The sequence below is a fragment of the Mangifera indica genome, chromosome 7 (genome assembly GCF_011075055.1).
Source record: "Mangifera indica cultivar Alphonso chromosome 7, CATAS_Mindica_2.1, whole genome shotgun sequence".
NCBI classification, from domain to species: Eukaryota; Viridiplantae; Streptophyta; class Magnoliopsida; order Sapindales; family Anacardiaceae; genus Mangifera; species Mangifera indica.
The window spans coordinates 18038179-18057604 of NC_058143.1; the positions used below are offsets into that span (position 1 = coordinate 18038179).

Below are 19426 nucleotides of genomic sequence, written 5' to 3' on the forward strand. Positions count from 1 at the left end.
TATTACTTATTTTTGTTGTTTTATAATGCAAAAATTAAATTAATTTAGTAGCCAAAATCACTGAAGTTGTTAAATGATACCTGTTTATATAATTTGACCAGTAAGAGTTTGATATTTTAAGGGAAACATAAAGCTGTGCGTTTTAGCGAAAACATCTTGACATCTCAACGGTGTCTAGTGCTATGATACAAGTGCAGCTCTCGTCTCAGCTCTCCTCCGCCCCACCTCGCCTACTCTCTCTCAATCGCAAAATTAAGATTAATCTTCCTCGTAAACTTCTCTGTCCAATCTCTGTACACTCCCCTTCCTCACCACTTTCTTCAAATCATGATCTCCACGTGAACACCATAACCACACGCGCCTCTCTGAATACAGTACTACCACCAACAACAACGGCTCCGCCTTAACTTCTTGAACTGCCGATTCTGGTCAAGCCATTACTCAGCCTTCTCTCTTTAACTTAAAATGACAATTTAGGGGCTGATTCTGATTGTTTTTTCGTTTGTTTCAGGTCGAATTGGAGAAGTGAAGAGAGTGACAAAAGAGACCGATGTTTTTGTTAAGATTAACTTGGACGGTTCCGGAGTTGCCGACTCCACCACTGGCATTCCCTTTCTAGAGCACATGTTAGACGTGTTTGTATATATATGTCATCTGTGGTTTAATTTAAGTAATGTGTGTTGGTAATCTCAGCAACTGGCTTCTCACAGGCTTTTTGACGTGCGCGTGAGGGCAACTGGAGACGTTCGCATTGATGATCCTCACACGAATGAAGATGTTGCGCTTGCCATTGGAACTGTAACTATTTCAAGCCTGAACTTCTGTTTGTGAAATTTTGTATCTTGAGAATATTAAGAGTTTATTATAATTTAATCGTAGGCATTATTGCAAGCCCTTGGTATAGGAAAGGAATGAACCAGTTTATGGACTTTTCAGCACCTCTTGATGAAGCATTAATACATGTTTCATTGGTATGATTGTTTCTTATTGTATTCATTAGTTCAAGGATTAAAAAGATTTCCTGGTGAATAGTAGACTTTATCTTAATATTATCCTTAGGACTGTGAATGATATTGTGTCACTGATTACGGAAGAAATGATTGAATTAAAATTCATTTGACTCTGGTAAATCACCAAAACTGGTCTAAACTTTTTGTTTTCTCGCTTGCAATATATCATGCAGAAGTATGGCTTGAGGTTTTGGTAAATTTTGAAGTTTATAGTGTATGCATGATTTTAGATATTAGTGTAGAAGAAATTATAGATTCTGAAAATAGCTTTTCCTTTTTTAATTTGACTTATGGGTATTACACTTGTATGCTTAATTGAAATGGTTTTAATTTAGGATTTATCTGGGAGATCACATGTAAGTTATGATTTGCAAATTCCTACGGAGACAGTTGGAACATATGATACTCAGGTCCTTGTCTGCAACTCTACTTCCAAATCTACACCTTCAGAATTCTCAATCTGTTCTGCTTTGTCCTGCAGAGATTTTAACTTAGTATGATACTCTCTGCATCTTTGAAAAATTTTGAAATCACGGTAAAATTAAGCTGGTGGTTTGCTGGTCTCTGTTTGTTTTTTGTCTTGGATTTGTTGTTTTCCAAAATGCTTTTTTTTTTCCTTATATGGGAAAAAAAATTATAAATTTGTTAGATTCTTTAACATGGAGTTGGTGGAGCGCTTTTTTCAGTTTTTGGTGAATACTTCAGGTGTTACACTTCATATCTAGCAGGTATGAATACTGAGATCTGCTTAAATGTAGCCTTTTTAACATTAAATCATCCATGTATTCATGTCTGTGATGAACTAAACCAATTTGTAGTTATACGATGAGCTTAGTGCTCATTGTACTTGAATTATTAACATTGGCTTATGACTAGCATCTATTTACAAATGTGTAAATATTAATCAGAGAAATATGTGTTTACTTCTGTTTAATTTATTATATCAATTTTTAGATCGTTTCTGCTCTGGTTTTCATAGTTCTAATTTTGGTTAAAAACAGCTTGCTGGGAAAAATTCTCACCATATTATTGAGGCAACCTTCAAAGCTTTTGCAAGGGCTCTTTGGCTGGCAACCGAGGAAGACCCACAACACCATGATACCATACCAAGGTGTAATTGAGATTAAATTTTATCAATTTTGAATGCATAATGTTTCATGTTAAAAAGTTCTGAAGTTGATTATAAAGACAGCTACAGTTGTACTGCAATAGTATCATTATTTGGCAGAAGACATTGTTGAGTTCTTCATGTCAGGGGTATATTCCTGCTGCAAAACAGCTTTTTCCTGCTACTTCTGATTACATCTTCAGATATGCTTTCTCATTATTAAAAACTCTACTAATCGTTGATACAATGAGGGTGTCTTTGAACTTTCACTTTCATGACATCAAATATTGTAGCCATTGACCATAAGATTGTAGTCCAAATTTCTTTTGTCTTGGGCATCATTAGACAGCTGAATGCATAGCAGAGTTGTTATTATTCATTATGAGGGTTCTTCACAGTATCCTCATGAACTGATGAATTATATATTGTTACAGAAATGTGATGTACAGTCAAAGGTCATGTTACTCCTGTTGGCTTCATCAATATTTTTTAGCCTGTACCACAAAGAAAATTTTAACGTGTAGAACTTTATTTCTATTATATTGGTTAACTAGAGATTGAAGCACTAACTCCTAGCATCAGAACTTAAATTTTGATGCATGTAATAATTTTTTTTTGCACTGCTCAAAAGGGGTCCTGTTGCGATCCTGATTCTTCATTGGCATCATGGAAGGGGAGGATTTCTGAATTGGCTTAAAGGTGATTATGTATAAGAGTGATATCATTGTCCTCAAGCATGCAAAAATAAAAGTATTGTTCACACTCGTTATCAGTAGCTGGAATGCTGCTTCAGATAAAGAGAGCAATAGATTTTCAAAATTTCCTGTGATTTTTCTGCTGAAAGGTACTGGACAAGTAGAATTATACAATAGGGAAAAATGTTCAGGCAATTACAAAAATTCTTCAGCTGTATCTAAATCATTTAATATTTCAGACTTAACCTCTTCTGGAAGAGGAGCAGATGGGCCTGCTCTTGAGTAGAAGCTTGCCAAAGATCTGATTGCTTTCTCTAGCTCAGCATATGATTCCTGCAATTGAACCACTAGTTGGTAAATTCATAGTGAAATTGACAATAAATATGAAATTCATAATGCAAGTTAACCAATACACAAACCTCACTAGCCAAGCTCTTTTGGCCCCTCCAATTGCTCAAATAGTCTCTAATAGACTCCTTTGCTGCATCCGCATTCCTCCTAAATTTAGCTATATCTTTGGGATCTTCCTTCAATGAGTCACGCAATGACTTAACCAACTCTCTTGCTGATTTCAAGTAAGCTTTTGGCAAAACTTTCCCGGATTTTGTTTTCTCATTTGGATCGAACAGTGACTTAATTGCCCCAACAACTCCTTCATCCTTCTCATCCTTTCCATCAGATTTATCTTCAGCTTGCGCTGGTAATGGGGTTAACCTACAGTCGAAGGTCAAAATAGCAACAATTGAGGCACTACTACGCCGTATAACATGCCGGCGACTTAATGCAGCCTCTTGAGATGGCACTACGGCATGACACCTGGATTGAAAAGATTTTGAATTAGAGTCGGTGCAAGGCTTGAAGATTTTCTTGATGGAACTGGAAATTCCAGAACTGAGGGGATATGTTGTTGCTGCAAGAGTTGGAGCCATTTCTGTGTTCTTGTTTCTCAAACAGATTTAATACAAAAAGCAAATCTCTTGAACGGTGCCGTGCCACTGCTACCCCATGCGCAAAGAATTAAAACCCATACGCAGCTACTGTGAGTTTCAGCTCAAAGAACATTTTTCTTGCAACCGTATTCTCTGCCACAACTTGTTTCTCTTTAATTTCTGGGGCAGATGATTTTATCCAAATGTACACAAAAGGAATTTTGGCTAAAAATGAAAGATTACAAAATATCATATTTGTCCTTCTACTTTACCACGCTTCCCCCCTCCAGCGTTAAGTTGGTGGCACGCTCGCGATGACACTGCACGTGTTACATCTTGACACAATGATCCCTCTAGGGTTTGGTCCTCTGAAACTATGCAATAAAACTTTGTATCGTCGTCCTTTTCTCTCTCTTATCACTTATTTATCAGTCATATCACGAACTGAACTGTAGAGAAAACAATAAAAAAAACCTAAAGGAAGCACAGGATGGTGAGTGTTTACTTACTTTATGCAATCTAAATTGGCACAGTTTAAATTTTATTTATTGATTTATTTAGTAAGATATGGGATATGGAATTTTGCAGTCTCTTGTGGCGAATGAGGACTTTCAACACATACTTCGTGTGTTGAACACGAACGTTGATGGCAAGCAAAAGATAATGTTCGCTCTTACTTCCATCAAAGGGATTGGTCGCCGTTTCGCCAACATTGTTTGCAAGAAAGCTGATGTCGACATGAACAAAAGGTTACTGTTATCTTCGTTTCCGCCTATTTTTTATGCCATTATTATTTATTATATCAAGCAATAATTTACAGAGAATGTTAGAATCTTAATACACTTCGACGTTCATCTTGTTTAAATTTGAAATTTAGCACTTAATCGTTGGACCTCACTTATGCATATCTCTTTAATGATGCTGTGCTAGTTCTTTTATTCACTCAATATTCTTATTGTTTCGGGTGTGTTTAAATCTGGTTTGGAAGCTTAAGTTTATTATATACTTTTTATGAAAATTTATTAATTGAAGCGCAAATTATGATTTTGGATGGACTTGTATATTTTCTTTCTACATTCTTCTGAATTTTTTCCGTACATTGTTTTCCTTAGAGCTGGTGAGCTATCTGCAGCAGAGCTTGACAACCTGATGACGGTTGTGGCAAATCCGCGTCAGTTTAAGATCCCAGATTGGTTTCTGAACAGGCAAAAGGATTACAAGGATGGTAGGTACTCTCAGGTTGTCTCCAATGCACTGGACATGAAGCTTAGGGATGATCTCGAGCGATTGAAGAAGATCAGGTGCTTAATTTTTCTTGTTTTTAGATATTACTGTTGTTAACGTTCCTTACATCAGTTATTATTTATCTTTTCTAAGTCTGATAATTGTCTTGTAAATGAGTTAACATCCTTTGCCTGTCTAAAAACTTGCTTATCTTTTGTGACTTTTTTTTTTTAAAATCAAAATCATGGTTGTGCTCTTGAAAACTTTTTCATTGAGATTGTTTATATAAAGCTAAAATTTTAAGTTCAAAGGTTACAATGATAGCATGATTCCCAGAACAACAATTTGTATGGTTTCGTCTTCCGATCTGACAAGCTGACATAAGTGCTAACGGTTTTCTGAAGTTTGACCTTCTTTCCAGTTGAATGATCCGAGGTCAAATTCAAATGATTGTGCATTTATTGTAAGTTTTAATTGCTGCTGTCAAATCTAACCGCATTTTCTTTAGGCATGACTCATATGTAGTATTAATCTCATAAAATTCTTCATCCCTGGTACTCATTATCCAGAATTTTATAAACAAACCTTACTGTTGCATTCATGCTTTTCAGCACCACATGCTGCTGCGGGTATTTCTTCCTTGAGTATTTCTCTACAGCATGCCGTGATTTATGGGGTTGCCTATTTTTTATTTAGAGAGGTTAAATCATTGAAGAGTTTAATTTTAGTCAGAACTCATATAAGTATTGACTGTCAGTTCAAAAGGATTTGGTAATCACCGATGACAAGGAGAATCTAAATTATTGAGTGATGATATCAAAAGTCCTGGTAGTTCTTACTTGTATGATTTAGAATTTAATTCCATCTCTCTGCAGTGGTTTATGGGTTTTACGGATGATACTGGTGGTAGGGCTCTTTCTGGGTTTTATGGATGATACAGCGTCAAACAATTACTTATGTTGTTAATGAACAGAAACCACCGTGGCCTTCGACACTATTGGGGTCTTCGAGTTCGAGGACAGCACACCAAGACTACTGGACGCAGGGGAAAGACTGTTGGTGTCTCAAAAAAGCGTTGAGCTTGGCGTCCACCTTCACGGGATATTCTGTTGTGGTACCCAGTTTTGTTTATCATTTAAGTTTGCTTGTTAATTTTTCCTTGAGGTCATGGTCAGTAGGATCTTCCATTTGATTGTAATTCTATTCTGAAATTTTATAATTTACATTGAAACCGTTGGTGACATTCTTGGTTGTTCTCTCTTCATTGGCTCTGAGTACTCGCTCTTTCATGTTACAATTTGATTCAAAATTAATTTGATAACAATCCCATAGATTCAAATGATAATATATCTTTAAATTTAGTTTCTCTTAGGGATTATATTTAAGATGAATGTTATGAATATTTAATTGGATAATCAGGTAATATATTATCATATAATTCGATATTATTTTATTTTTGATTCATTCAGTTAATTACATTATTTAAGTATTTAATTAAATATTTAAAATTAAGTGTGTATAGATGTATCTTCCATTGAAACTTAAGGCCTTTTAGATGATTATCCAAAATCACGTGTACTTTTTTATCACGAGAGATATAAAGCTTTGAAATAAAATATGAAAATAGAAGATGAATAAAGTTGTTTACCCTAGTTTGGTAAATACGGGAAGGGGAAAAAATAGTATGGGAATTATATAAATGTAATATGGTAAATGGTGAAAAATATTTTTATGAAAAAAAATCATAAAATTTTGATATGAAAAAAATATGAAATGTGTATATACGGATTTAATGAGATATATCGGTAATAATATATTTATAAAAATATAAAAATATTAAACATAATTTTAATACTTTTAATAGATCTCTAGATAATAATATAAATATAAAATATTTAATTGATTATTAATTTTAATATAATATAATATAATATATAATTAAGATTTAATTATTATAAAAAAATATTAAGAGAGATTAAAGATTTAAATGATAAAAAATTAAAATTTTATTTTATATAATTATAGTATTATGTTAATTAATTGAAAATATAAAAAATAATTTTGTATTTAAAAATTTATAAAAAAATAAAAATACATATTTAATATATTTTGAGTTTAAAATTTTGGAACAATATGTTTAAACAGTAAACAATTCATGTTTTTGTTCATTAGGGTTTTTTTTTAAAATAATAATTACATCCTCTCACTTCCCTGATTCTAATCTGTGGAAAAAAAACAAATAGAACCACTGAAATTGTAAATGCCAAAAAAGCCCAATAGTGGGCAAACTGAAACTCGATGAACTAAAAAATTAGCATGATCCCAGGCCCAATAATACGCGTTCCAGGAGAAGAAAGAAAGAAAGAAAATAAAATCATATGAGCAAGCAGCAGACTCAGTAATCACTCACTCGCACTCAGTCACTCACCACCTTTTGTCTAATCCGCCCTTCATCCTACTCTAAACGGATGGCCGGTGGTAACCACCTTAAGTCCTCTTCCAATAAAGGCCCGTCTGCCTCCACCTCCACCGCTTCATCGCACCGTAAATCCCGCTGGGAATCACCCAAACCCCCACTTTCAGACCCAAAATCCAACCCCTCTCCCAAACCATCTACCCCCGCTCTCGCCCCATTCACTCCGCCTGGACCTCGCTTAACTTTCTCCGACCCACCACCACCTCCCGCCTACGATTTCCACATGCTCGACCGCCGTACAATTATCCTCGCCGACGGCAGCGTACGCTCCTATTTTGCCCTTCCGCCTGATTACGACTTCACTCCCCGCCCCGTGGATTCCTCACACCGCTTCTTACGGAACGATATAGGTAATCGGTTTCCGCCGCAATTGAGTCCCGAAGCAGGAGGGCTTCGTGACAATCGGGAGTTTTGGAACAAACCGATTGGTGGGCCCGATGGGGTGGGAGCCATGAAGAGGAAGTACGGCGATGATATGCAACGTGTGAACCCCGGCGGCGAAGGTTTTGCGGGAACGAGTGGGCCGATTGAAGAGAAATCTAGGCCTTCCAAGTATACGAGGAGTGGTCTTGGTGGTGGTCAGACTGTAGTGAAGCATAATTATTTTGAGGTTGATGAGAGTGCGTTAAAGAAGGCGTTTTTACATTTTACGAAGGCTATTAACGAGAATGTGGCGCAGAGGAAGAATTATTTGGAGAACGGGAAGCAAGGACGGCTTCAGTGTATTGCGTGCCGCAGGTGTGTTTAATTCTAGTTCTTTTCGTACCATTGACATACTTATCGATTAATACTAGTTTTGACGTACTTATAAGCCACACTTGCATTTATATGGTGGATTATTTTGTGTCTAAAAATCCAACAGAAGGATGTGTTTTTGTTCCTTTAGTTGAGCGGAGAGGCTAATTTATTCGTAGGGGTAAGGTTTCAGAATAATGTCAAAACCATATAACAAGTGTTTGAATCTACTTTTCATCGTCTTTGTTAAATGTATGGGGAATGGGAAATTGCATGCTGTTCTCGCTTATTACTTTATTGGAACCTATAATTCAGTGAGTTGGTATTGCATGCCATATACAGCGGTGGTTTGCACCTATCAAATCTCAGAAGTAGATAAGTATGGAGTTTAATTTGCTGAGAATTGTACTTTCCCTTGCAATGTAGTCAGTTAAAGTAAGCTTGTTTGCATATTCGCATGAGAAGGGATAGTGCTGAAGCTTAACCTTCCTGTATTTTTTAATTCTGTTGAATATTAGTTGTATGGACTATATAAGAACAAAAAAGAGAGGCATTTTTTATTGTGATTTAGTGGGTTTTCTTTGATTAACAAATGGAAGTTTATTTTATTTCTTCCTAGATTGATGATGACATGTTTTGTTGCTTGTTTTTGACTTTCTTTTTTGAGTTATTATAAAGCATTATTTTGGCTATTCTTAATAAGAAAGAGAGAGATGGAAGAGACGGCTTGGGAGGAAGGGGTATTTGGTGTTTGATTCTTGGATGTAGTGTGTGATCATTTTGTCTCTTAGATGCTCAGCTGGGGTGCTCACAATGAAATTTCTAGCTAAATGAACTGTCGAGGCCATACCCCTGTTACAGAAATTTTATGTATTAGGACAGTACCAGTTCACTATGCTTAAGGTTTTGTTTGAGTTTTGAGTGTGTGTAGAATATTTTTCAAAATTATTCGCAATTTGTTTACTATCTTCTCTAGGCGGAGTGGGAAGACAATCGAGTAAAATTTGATCACGAACATTTAAAAATTGCTCCTTTTCTTTTTTCTAGATGAAGTTAGTGTATAAGTTATATCTTTTTTTGTTAAGAGGATATAGGCTATATTTGTTGTTCATGTTTATGGCTTGGGCTCATTTGCAGTTTTTCTTAGAATTAGAGAGTGTTGATGGTTTTGGACGATTATGCTAGTTTCAAATTATCAATGTTGGGAGTTAGCTGGACTTTGAATGGCAGACAAACATAAAGATATTGGTTTTCTCAGTTTGGATGTCATCAAGGAATTGCTTAGTTCCCATTGTTGCTTACTCTCTAGTGGTTGTCAATAGGTTCCCCTTGGTAGATGGTGGTGTATGAATGTAAAGGTATATGTTGTTGTCCGGACATTCCTGTGTAGTTTAGACGGGTAGCAGCATGGCCTTCTCTCCTCTTAAAAATTTTGATTACAGAATTATTGGCTTACATTATTGCTGATATTTATAAGGTTTGTGCTTGGTAGGGTGACTGAAGATATAATTTTTAGTTCATCTTTTTTTCATAGAATTGTCACCACCTTTATTTTGCTTAGTACAGACCAATATGAATGGTGTAGAAACTTTCTTGGAAGACATATCGCTGTATGCTTGTGCTGTTTCATTTCTAAACATGCTAATCAAGTTCTCATGCTTCTGTGTTAACTTTTTGGTAAACTTTATGTTATAACATTTCATAACTGGAAGTTGGATTTTGAATGCCTTTCTACCATTGTGGTTGACTGCAGAATTTTTGTTTGACAGGTGTGATGCAATTTCCAGTATGAATTTGTTTTTAGCTTTGGTTAACCAAATTTAAGGTCGTCACTGCCTGTATTAAACTCGATTTTGTCTCTAATGAATTGATTCCAAGAGAGTTGAACACTTGTAAAGATAAGTTATCAGTAAATTATTTCAGAAGCCCATATTATCAGTAATTTGCACATGGCTACGATTTTGTAGGCAAGATAAGTTGTTAGGTGCATTAGTGATTTCAGTACCTTTAATTCTTTCCTTTATTATTTTAGGATTCAGGAGTGATAATAAGAACTGATATGTTTAGGAGAACATGCATGTGGACAATAGTGGCTTAACTGTTAGAAAACATTCTACACTTTTGATGATTTCATTAAATTTCTGTGGTTAATGAATGCAGTGATACATAACTACAAAATGGAGTTTCTACACAGAAGCACACTTGCCCTAGAACCGTTTAGCTTATTAAACTTATGAACTATTGATTATAATGTCTTTTTTGATCATCTTGTGTTTACTCTACTTTGTGGACCTTCTACTTTTTATTTTATAAGAAATGATTAATTTTGTTTGAAAGCTTACAAACATAACAAGTATGTCCATTAGCAAAACTAGAAAAGGTAAAAAAGAAACTAACATTAGTTTACTTAGGATTTCTTAAAACAAAAAATAGCATTCCAAAACACCCATTCACAAGGAGAAAATGCATTGTGGACCTTTAACAAAATTTTGTAAATATGGTTCTAACTAAGGTCTTAGCTAAGTAGTTTGACACATTTTTTTGTAGACTTGTGTCTTTAGCATGAGTATCATTACAGTTCTAAAAATCTTTGGGCTAGCCAAATTTATCTGTCTTTCGTGTTATCAGTTGGAATCCTGATACATGCATTTGACAGTGATTTTTCCACTCTTTTCTATCAATAAATTGATGGCTTTATTGTGCTTGATGTTGGCCTTTTTGCATATTAATTTAGAATATTCTTGTGAGCTTTGCATGCTTTTCTCTAATCATTACTTATTTTTAACGCCTACTCCAGGTTCTGTGTTTTAGAACTTCTTGACCCGATGATATCTGTCAATAAGAATCAGTTCTATTATGCTTTGCTTTATAATTTTTGTAAATGTTTACCAGGGTCTACCTTCTAATCTTGCCAAAAAGTCATATTTGCCTTATAATTTCTTGTAAATTGTCTACCAGGATTATTAGTGTTGCAGTTTCTTGTTTGTACATTCTGTGGATTAGAATGGATTCTCATGTGACTGTCAATTGACAAGCTAAACTCCAGTCCCCTAATTAAGAAATTTGTGTCGCAGGCATAATTAAAATATTGGGGGACTCTCTAGAGAAAGTGACATTTCTGTGAGTTAGGTGCTTCATTAGAAAGCAATTATTTGTGTGATATATTATTACTGCAGCTCGACTTTTATTATTGCTGTGCAATATTGCTTGACATTTTTAAATATGGCCCCTAAGGTCTTTGTGTGGTTAACTAGGGCATTATATCAACATATGCTCTATAATCATCTCAAAATGTTGGCTTTTCTCATTGTGCACTGTTTCAATGGTCTTCGAGGTTCTCTTGCAGCTCTAATTTATGAAATTTAGCTGTTCTGTTGTTTTTGTCATTACTATTGAGAATACATGTCTTCGGCACACAGATGCTGTGGGAGCACTCATTTTGATGTGAAATGATCTGAAAGTTGTGTGATGAACTTTCTATTTCATTGTGTTTTTATTATAATTCCTGAGTCATTTTTCTTTAATTGCACTTTTGCGGATAGCCAGTGTTGTACGCTCTGTAATTGGTAAACCTTATGAGTATTTGATACTTTGAAGTAGAGTATTTGTGGCTTTTGAATCTATTTTGGATTTGCAAAATTTAAATTAAAAAAAAACTTTTACATGCTAGAGCTGAAATATAGTGTAGACTATGTTTTCCTCTTTTATCTGCCCCTTTTTAGTTTAACATGAATGGCCTAGTTCACATTATGGTAGCTAGTGGCCAAGGCCATAAATTGATGTTTGAATTCCTTACTTCATCAAGAGCTGATATGGGAGGTTTCCAAGCAACTTATATGTGGTCTGAGTTTCAACTCAGTTCTTGCTTTCTTTTGACTAGTGTATATGTTCAATTTAGTTCTTTATCGGTTTTATAGATAAATTAGAGTAAAAATTATATTTGATTATGGAAAGCTATGTATGAATCTTGATGTTTCTAACAAAGTAGGACTATTGTTTGTGCAATAATTGACTTAACACTTTTTACTATATTATTTAGTTTTTCTTTTTTGCCCTTCAATACAGATAATTTGTTGTTATTCTTAACTTGTGATGGTATTTCCCAAATGATTCACTGACAAATTACTATTATTCTTTGGTGTTGTTGCATTATTGAAGGCAAGATGGATTAAAGAGAAGAAATAATGTGATAGTGAAATTTGTTGGCAAGAAGATATCCATGTTTAAGTTTAGCCATTACTAATGATTACTTAGATGGTATCAAAATTAGAGTGTGAATTGAACATAACTTAAGGTCTCCTAGTATGTTTTGTTTGTAAAGAAGTCTACTAGTAGTACTTGTAAGCTATTATAATATATTCTTGGTGAAGAACAAGAAGATAAATATGGTCAAAAAGGAATTGATTGTCCATAATTCTTTCAAAGAATGCTGTCCAGTAGACCCATGAAAATTTACTGATTGATAAATCTATGTCCCTATTGAGTTAATGTAACTCAAGGTCTCCTGGTATGGTTTGTTTGTAATGAAGTCTGCTAGTAGTACCAATAAGCTAATATAATTAATTCTTGGTGAAGGACAAGAATATAAATAAGGCCAAAAAGGAATTGATTGTCCATGATTCTATTCAAGAATGTGATCCACTAGAACACGAGGATTTACCGATCAAAAATCTTAGTCTTGTTGAGTTAAACATTTATTTCTGTAAGCTGGGACTCTTTTAATACTCTAATTTGATCCAATTTCATGTGTAATTGTCGACTTGTATTAATGTTATCCTCTTTATGTTTTCTTTATATTTTTTAATTGAGATTTTCCACCAAGTATAAGTGGCTTTTCAAACTTGGCATTGGAATTCATATCTTATAGTTGGATATTTATTGTTAACATGTTACTTCTCGTTCTATTGAAGTCAATATGGCCTCAAGTGGAACCTAATACCTTATCATCTCAACTAACTTCCACTTTTATTATCTATTGTTATGCTGTTTATTGTGAAAGTAGACTAACGTAGCAGAAACCAATCTATTATCCTTGACAAAGCATATTTCTTTTCTGTAACACATTCTATGATCCTTGATAAACAAAATTGCTCTTTTGTAGATGTATTTTTGTACCATTTGCTAAATGTCAGTAGTACTTTCAAATTTTCTGAAGAAGTATTATAAAAAGGATTTCTTTTCTGAAGCGTGCCTTGCAATTGTGCTGGCCTCGTAGAGGCTCTTCATGATTTTGTTTATAGTGTATCCTGGCTTGTGGAACCTCATTATAGGTCTTACTATGTCTGTTCTTTAGTCATTTTTGGCGCAAACTAACTTTGCTGTCCTTTTGGGGTGAGGTTGCTAGTAAATCTGGTTCTATGTTAATTCTAATTCACTTTGAACTTACATTCTGTGCTTCAGAAGACAAATGATATTGCTCGAATGCTTCTTAAGAAGATTATTAATTTTGATGAATAGTTAAATTAGTTCATTCTACAATTTGTGGAGTTAATGCTTTGGACTACCTTGATGATAACTTTGATTTCTTGGCTTTACTAACATAGCACACATATTACTTGCATTCTATATGTACCTTGAATTTATGGTCTAACTATTGTATTTGTTGTCTTTATTCTCTTCTGAGTTCTGACTTGTGGGCTTATAGTGAGGTCTGAGAAGAAATAATGAATCATCATTGTTCAATGCCCTTGAAATGCAAAATTACAGGTCTTCAAAAGACTTCCCAGATATGCATGGCCTGATAATGCACACGTACAACTCAGATTATGCTGACTTGCGTGTGGATCATCTGGGCTTACATAAAGCTCTTTGTGTATTAATGGGATGGAACCACTCAAAGCCTCCTGATAACTCTAAAGCCTATCAGTTTTTACCTCTTGATGAAGCAGCAGCAAATCAGGATGATATGATTATATGGCCACCCACAGTGATAATTCATAATACAATAACAGGGAAGGGTAAAGATGGGCGCATGGAAGGATTGGGAAACAAAGCAATGGATAAAACAATAAGAGGTATAAGGTGCCCCTCTATTTCTTTATCATTGTAATTGCTATGTACACTGATATTATTTGGACATCTTTTAATCACAAGTCTTCTGTCTATAGGTTGTGCTTTGTATTTTCATGATCCAGTAGAGTGATATCACATAATTGTTATATCAGGCTAAACCCATTTTGGTTTGACTCATGTTTTAAGAAAGATACATGCTATCTTATAAAGTCATTTTTTTTTTAAACTTCTGTGGCTCATCACTCTTTCACTTGGTGATTACACCACTACATATCAATTGAGACAGGTTTTTTTTCCAGCATACAGAAAGGCAACTGTGGTTAGTGGTAAGATGATGTTTTGATTCACTAAGGAGCACAACTTGCGCTGAAGGGGTTCTATCTTGTCTTTGCACCACCGTTATCATTAACGATTGTAACTTTGATGAGACTATTTGTGGGGATTTTTTTTGTTTTGTATTACATTTTCTTAAGAAGGAACGCGACCTAGAGCTGACTGGTGACATGACATCTGTAGCTGTCCTTTAGTGTGTGTGATTATGACTTTGTGAAGTCTTTCACTTTTTGTTGTCCTCTTTTTCCTTCTTTCTTTCTCCTATTGTCCTACTGTGACCTTTAGCCTGCAGCCCCTAATTGCTATCCATGTTTGATGGTTTTTTTCACTTCATTTTTGTTCATGTTATTTGATAACTAATTTATCTTCTTATACCTATTTTATTATGTGTCTCAATGCATTGTTAGACTAATTGCTTGTGGATCTATTTGGATCATGGAATTTACTCTATGCATGCATACATCTTGGTTTATCATATTCTATAAGAATTCTTATTTGAGATGTTAAATATTGATGTGTCTTTCATTTTGTTAATGTAAGGTTCTCAATTTATTATGTTGGTTATCCTATGATGTGAGGTGTATACAGATTTATTGCTTTTCTTTTTTATCCCTAATTTGTTTACGGGCCTTTTTTTTCCTTTTTTTTTTAGCTTGGTTATCTGATGTTCTGAATTGCTTTCTGGTATTGGTGAGATATCTTTATGCTCGAGACAACTATACTATACTACTTTCTCAGCCACTTCTTGTGAAGTGTTCCTTGGATTCATGTAATCTGTGGATGAGTCCTGACTTGTATCACCCACACTTAAAAGAGTTTCATATAACAACTTCTGTGTATACATAAATTTCTGTATTTTCTATGTTTTTGGTAATAGACACGAGTGCTTAAAAGATAGGAGAGTAGACTGAATGATTTACTGTCAGCTTTTGGGGGAAGTTCATGTATGTTAAATCATGGGGGAAATTCACTGATGTAAGTGGTGAGATATATTCTGGGTTCTCTCAGCAGATGTGTTATTGGAAAGGAGATTGTAAAAGGGAGGGATGGAGGCGAGGACATGCATAACCAAATTGAATTTGAATATCTAGTTGGAGGCATTAAGCAGCAGCTTGTAATCAAGTGGCAAATTTCAGTGATTGGCCCAAGATTGCCTGGATTCACCAAAAGACTCAAATCAGGCCTAGCTTAAATTTTCTGTTAGGTTTGGGGTAACCCTTGAGCCAACCAAGAAAAAGGGACTTGAATCCTTACCTCAAAATTATTTGGCTAAGCCATTATTATTAATGATTTACCTGTGAAGCCTCTCTTGCTTAAGTTGCATGATAATATATTCAAGTTCTTTTACTGTTCTTGAAGACCTTGATATCGCTCATGCCTATTTATTGTTTTAGTTGCCTTTTCATTCTTCCGGTTTGATCAATGTGATAGTGATGACAACTCTGCCAGCATGCAGATAGGATGATTAATGAGTTGTTACTAATCTTTCCATACACTAAAGCTCTTATTTCACAATTTGCTTTTATGTGCTTCTTTGCATCATATTGGAGTCTTTGAAACCTGCCCCTTGCTGTTATTTCTATGATCAAGAGACATCAACATTGTTTTGAAATTTTTATGGTTAGGTAACTCACATTTTCAGATAACCAGGAATTTAGAAACTCTAGAGAGATAGGCAAAAACAATCAAATAGTAACCTGTTGAAAATTGATGCATTATCAATCAGACAGTTGCATGTTCTTTTTCCTTTATTACTCTATCTGCTGTTTGACCATCTAAAAGTATTTTTTGTTTCCTGGGAAAAACAAGTCAGTGGTATGTTTTGGGATGCAGTATCAAGCTGAGTCCATTATTAGCTTGCAGCACTTACACACACACACACACACATATTGTAATTTTTCATACAAGATATAAATCAGATCAAAATGCATGTTGGATTTATAGTGGTAAACCCATCCAATATGGATTTGCCAATTGTGGGTGGGTTTGATTAGCTACTTATTCATTTTATGGTACATTATTTATGTACTTATTCATTTTATGGTACATTATTTATGTTCTCATGTAGCTTTTGCCAAACTTGTCATAACTGGGAACAGTTTTTGGCTTGGAGGTGGTGTTAGGAATCTTTGAGTGAGGACTACATGCCAGAGTTTACAAATTGGACGAAAACCAACTTTGTTTGGTGTCCTTATTCAAGTTGTAGGTTCTCGAGACAACCCAAGAGTATAGTCATTTAGTAAGGGTAGAATGCATGGGTTGGCCTTGTCCGCAGTTTATAAGTAGGTGTATCTGGCTACATTTCATGCGGTTCATAGGTTCTGAATGTGTGACTTTGCTAAACATATCTTTGCTGTGTAAAAATAGTGCGGCCTATAGAAATGATGCTGATTTCTGTGTGTTTTTTTTCCATCTGTAAAAGGTTGTTTCTTCCTTTGGAGAATTTAAAATTTTTTAGCTTCGGTGACAATGGCTTGATATTTGCATGTTACTTTGTAATCAACTGCTCGCTCCATGTCTTTCAAAATAATCAAGCTATCTAAGTTTTTCTCTGCATCTCATAATATTTGGCTGGTGGATCATGATTGAATTTTCTTCTTATGAGGTTGTGTAATTTTTGCAGCAAATACCATTGTCTTGAAATATTGTTATCTATGGAATTTGTTGATACACATTATCTACTCATAACAATCTTGATTTGCCTTGTTGTATACTCAAATATAAACAGTGAAGTTCTTTTGACATCTTTTTACTACTTCTATTCGGTGTCTTCAGATCTCGGCTTTGGAAGTGGCAAGTCCAAATCATTGTATGGAAGGGAGGGTCATCTGGGCATCACTCTTGTAAAGTTTGCTGGTGACCAATTAGGGCTAAGGGATGCCTTGCATTTGGCAGAGTATTTTGAGAAGGGCAATCGGGGACGTAAGGTCTGGGCTCATGTGCAGCTGTTGATGTTGGGCAAAGATGATGAAAAGAATCCAAGTCTTTTGAAGGTGGATCCATGGACTGGAGATAAAAAGAGGATCTTGTATGGCTATCTAGGAACTGCTAATGATCTGGACAAGGTTGATGTAGAAACAAGGAAGAAGGTTGTGATTGAGAGCCGGAGGGAACTCAAACTATCCAAGTAACTTATGTGTACATTTCAAGGTATATTCTACTGTGCCTTAGCTATTTTCACCTACTTTATGAATCACCGATGGGTCCCTAATTATTTTTTTCCTCCTGATAGTGTGGAAGGTCACCGGAGCTTAACATTGTTTGATTGTTAATAGTCTTTTGAGGTTAAGATGCAGCACCATCAACTATTTATAATGTTACACCGTTTGTTGTGCAATATTTGATTGACAATAGGCATCATTTGCTAAATCTTAATATAGGCGCTCTGAACTGCTGGTTCTTTTTTCCTTTGCATAAAAGATCCTTCTCCCCCTCTCTCACCTGCTTCTTCTTGTATTGTTTAGATTTGAGTAGGATTCCATCTAACAAGCCTGAATTTGAATAGCAAAAAATAAGGCATGAATAATTTTTGTAAAGCTCTTTGCCAAACTTAGAATGTAACTTCCTAATTGCTAAGAAGCCTAACAACAAAAACCATTTCTTGACACTAAAGACTCAGAACAAGGAATTGGGTGCAGCTGCCCTCTGGCAATTATAATTGTATGGATTGGAAAATAATGAGATTGCCCACAAATAGCTTCATCTGTTCAGTGAGAAATGTTGGGATGGCTAATGTTCTTATAGTGTTTAAATATCTTTTTTACTTTTAAATTCTTCTGTTGATTGTCTTGGCAATGGTAGCAAATCCTTGCTCGAGATGAGTTTTGCCTGGCCCTCTTTGTCTAGTCAATTGCAACTAAAGTAATAGACATAACAGTGTGTGAGATGTTTGGATGATTCAATTATATGGATGTGATGTGATGTGATGTCCACCATCTTCCTTCCTTAATAGAGGTGGCTAACTTTATGTTTAGCGTGGACCATGCTACATATTCGCATAAGATTCAAACATAATTTTTGATTAATTAAATATATGAAGGTACTTGTTAGATTTTACTGGTTTCCAGAATCTTTGACGTGGCAGATATTCTTTGTAGATAGATAGACGGCTTGAATTTAAGGCATATTAAACCTGCGGGCAATTCATTTTAGTCGTTTATCGCAAGACTTATCGTTTAGATTTTCAAGAAAACCGCGGCCTGTGTTGATTTGATTTTCAACATGGTTTGATTGTGAGCGTTAAGTATTTCAAAGAAACATGCATCGCCATGATGAAATGTGTGTGTAATCCTTTTTATTAAACGAAATATTTTATTTGAATTAGATCTATTTTAAAATTTATATTTATTAGAAAATATTAAAAATTAAAAAAAATATTAAAAAAATTAAAAATAATAAAATAATAAAAAGTTAATATTAATGAATAATTCGTAATCATGACTTGTATAGGTGGACTCATTTTTCACTCATATTTATTTTAATCGTTTCCGTCTCAATTTAACTTGGCCCGCTCGATGCCCAAGTCTAGCTGTTAAAATTATCTGTTGGAGGCTATTTTCCCTGCGTCTTCCCTTGCTCATTTAGTACCAAATTCTAAACCTATCACATCCCTACTTATCCCTAATTCACATCCAATCCAACCCAATCCAATCCAATCAATTATAGCCTAACGTGGACCCCAACTTTCTTATCTCAATACCAGGTTTAATTTCAACACGGTAACCATGATTGTTTATTTTGAAATTTTGTTTCAAACTTGAACGCATTTCAAGCAACAACTACTAACCAGCTTGAATTTTTAACCTCCCTTTCCATCTTGTGGGCCTTCTCTGGCATGCCTCCTCTTCCACCCTGCCGCTTCAATTCTCCCTCCCTGATTACTAAATACAAGGAAAAAAAATTAT

General features: G+C 34.8%; 4 protein-coding genes across 5 annotated transcripts; 3 read left to right on the forward strand and 1 right to left on the reverse strand.

The window, feature by feature from the left end:
* The first annotated feature begins 70 nt into the window (after positions 1–70).
* LOC123220896 (imidazoleglycerol-phosphate dehydratase, chloroplastic-like) lies at positions 71–2687 on the forward strand. The gene is given in 7 exon segments (XM_044643498.1): positions 71–428; positions 512–626; positions 711–798; positions 880–898; positions 901–971; positions 1346–1420; positions 2012–2687. Coding segments are annotated over 6 exon segments (375 nt in total). The 5' UTR covers positions 71–428; positions 512–624; the 3' UTR covers positions 2132–2687.
* Positions 2688–2924: 237 nt separating this feature from the next.
* Positions 2925–3928, reverse strand: LOC123220894 (photosystem II D1 precursor processing protein PSB27-H2, chloroplastic). The gene is made up of 2 exons (XM_044643495.1): positions 3233–3928; positions 2925–3146 (listed from the first exon to the last, which is right to left on the reverse strand). Exons 1-2 carry the CDS (start codon positions 3740–3742, stop codon positions 3009–3011), a joined length of 648 nt encoding a protein of 215 aa, XP_044499430.1. The 5' UTR covers positions 3743–3928; the 3' UTR covers positions 2925–3008.
* Positions 3929–4082: 154 nt separating this feature from the next.
* On the forward strand, positions 4083–6209 carry LOC123220895 (40S ribosomal protein S18). 2 transcript variants are annotated; one of them, XM_044643497.1, is made up of 4 exons: positions 4083–4235; positions 4331–4491; positions 4855–5043; positions 5842–6209. In XM_044643497.1, exons 1-4 carry the CDS (start codon positions 4233–4235, stop codon positions 5930–5932), a joined length of 444 nt encoding a protein of 147 aa, XP_044499432.1. In that variant the 5' UTR covers positions 4083–4232; the 3' UTR covers positions 5933–6209. The 2 variants fall into 2 exon arrangements, with proteins under 2 accessions (XP_044499432.1, XP_044499431.1); XM_044643496.1 differs by having other exon boundaries at positions 4088–4235; positions 5940–6209.
* A 1039-nt stretch (positions 6210–7248) lies between these two features.
* LOC123221068 lies at positions 7249–17941 on the forward strand. Its single transcript, XM_044643745.1, has 4 exons — positions 7249–8180; positions 13884–14191; positions 17298–17672; positions 17755–17941. The coding sequence occupies exons 1-3, from the start codon at positions 7435–7437 to the stop codon at positions 17651–17653; spliced, it is 1410 nt and encodes a 469-aa protein (XP_044499680.1). The 5' UTR covers positions 7249–7434; the 3' UTR covers positions 17654–17672; positions 17755–17941.
* The last annotated feature ends 1485 nt before the right edge of the window (positions 17942–19426 follow it).

Excerpts from the sequence above, each read along its gene's own strand:
- LOC123220895 (XM_044643496.1), top strand. Across the intron at positions 4,492-4,854 it reads GATGTCGACATGAACAAAAG|AGCTGGTGAGCTATCTGCAG; the intron begins GTTACTGTTATC and ends TGTTTTCCTTAG. Across the intron at positions 5,044-5,939 it reads GAGCGATTGAAGAAGATCAG|AAACCACCGTGGCCTTCGAC; the intron begins GTGCTTAATTTT and ends GTTAATGAACAG.
- LOC123221068 (XM_044643745.1), top strand. The coding sequence starts at position 7,435 with ATGGCCGGTGGTAACCACCTTAAGTCCTCTTCCAATAAAGGCCCGTCT. Across the intron at positions 8,181-13,883 it reads CAGTGTATTGCGTGCCGCAG|GTCTTCAAAAGACTTCCCAG; the intron begins GTGTGTTTAATT and ends GCAAAATTACAG. Across the intron at positions 14,192-17,297 it reads AATGGATAAAACAATAAGAG|ATCTCGGCTTTGGAAGTGGC; the intron begins GTATAAGGTGCC and ends CGGTGTCTTCAG.
- LOC123220894 (XM_044643495.1), bottom strand. The coding sequence starts at position 3,742 with ATGGCTCCAACTCTTGCAGCAACAACATATCCCCTCAGTTCTGGAATT. Across the intron at positions 3,147-3,232 it reads AAAAGAGCTTGGCTAGTGAG|GAATCATATGCTGAGCTAGA; the intron begins GTTTGTGTATTG and ends GTTCAATTGCAG.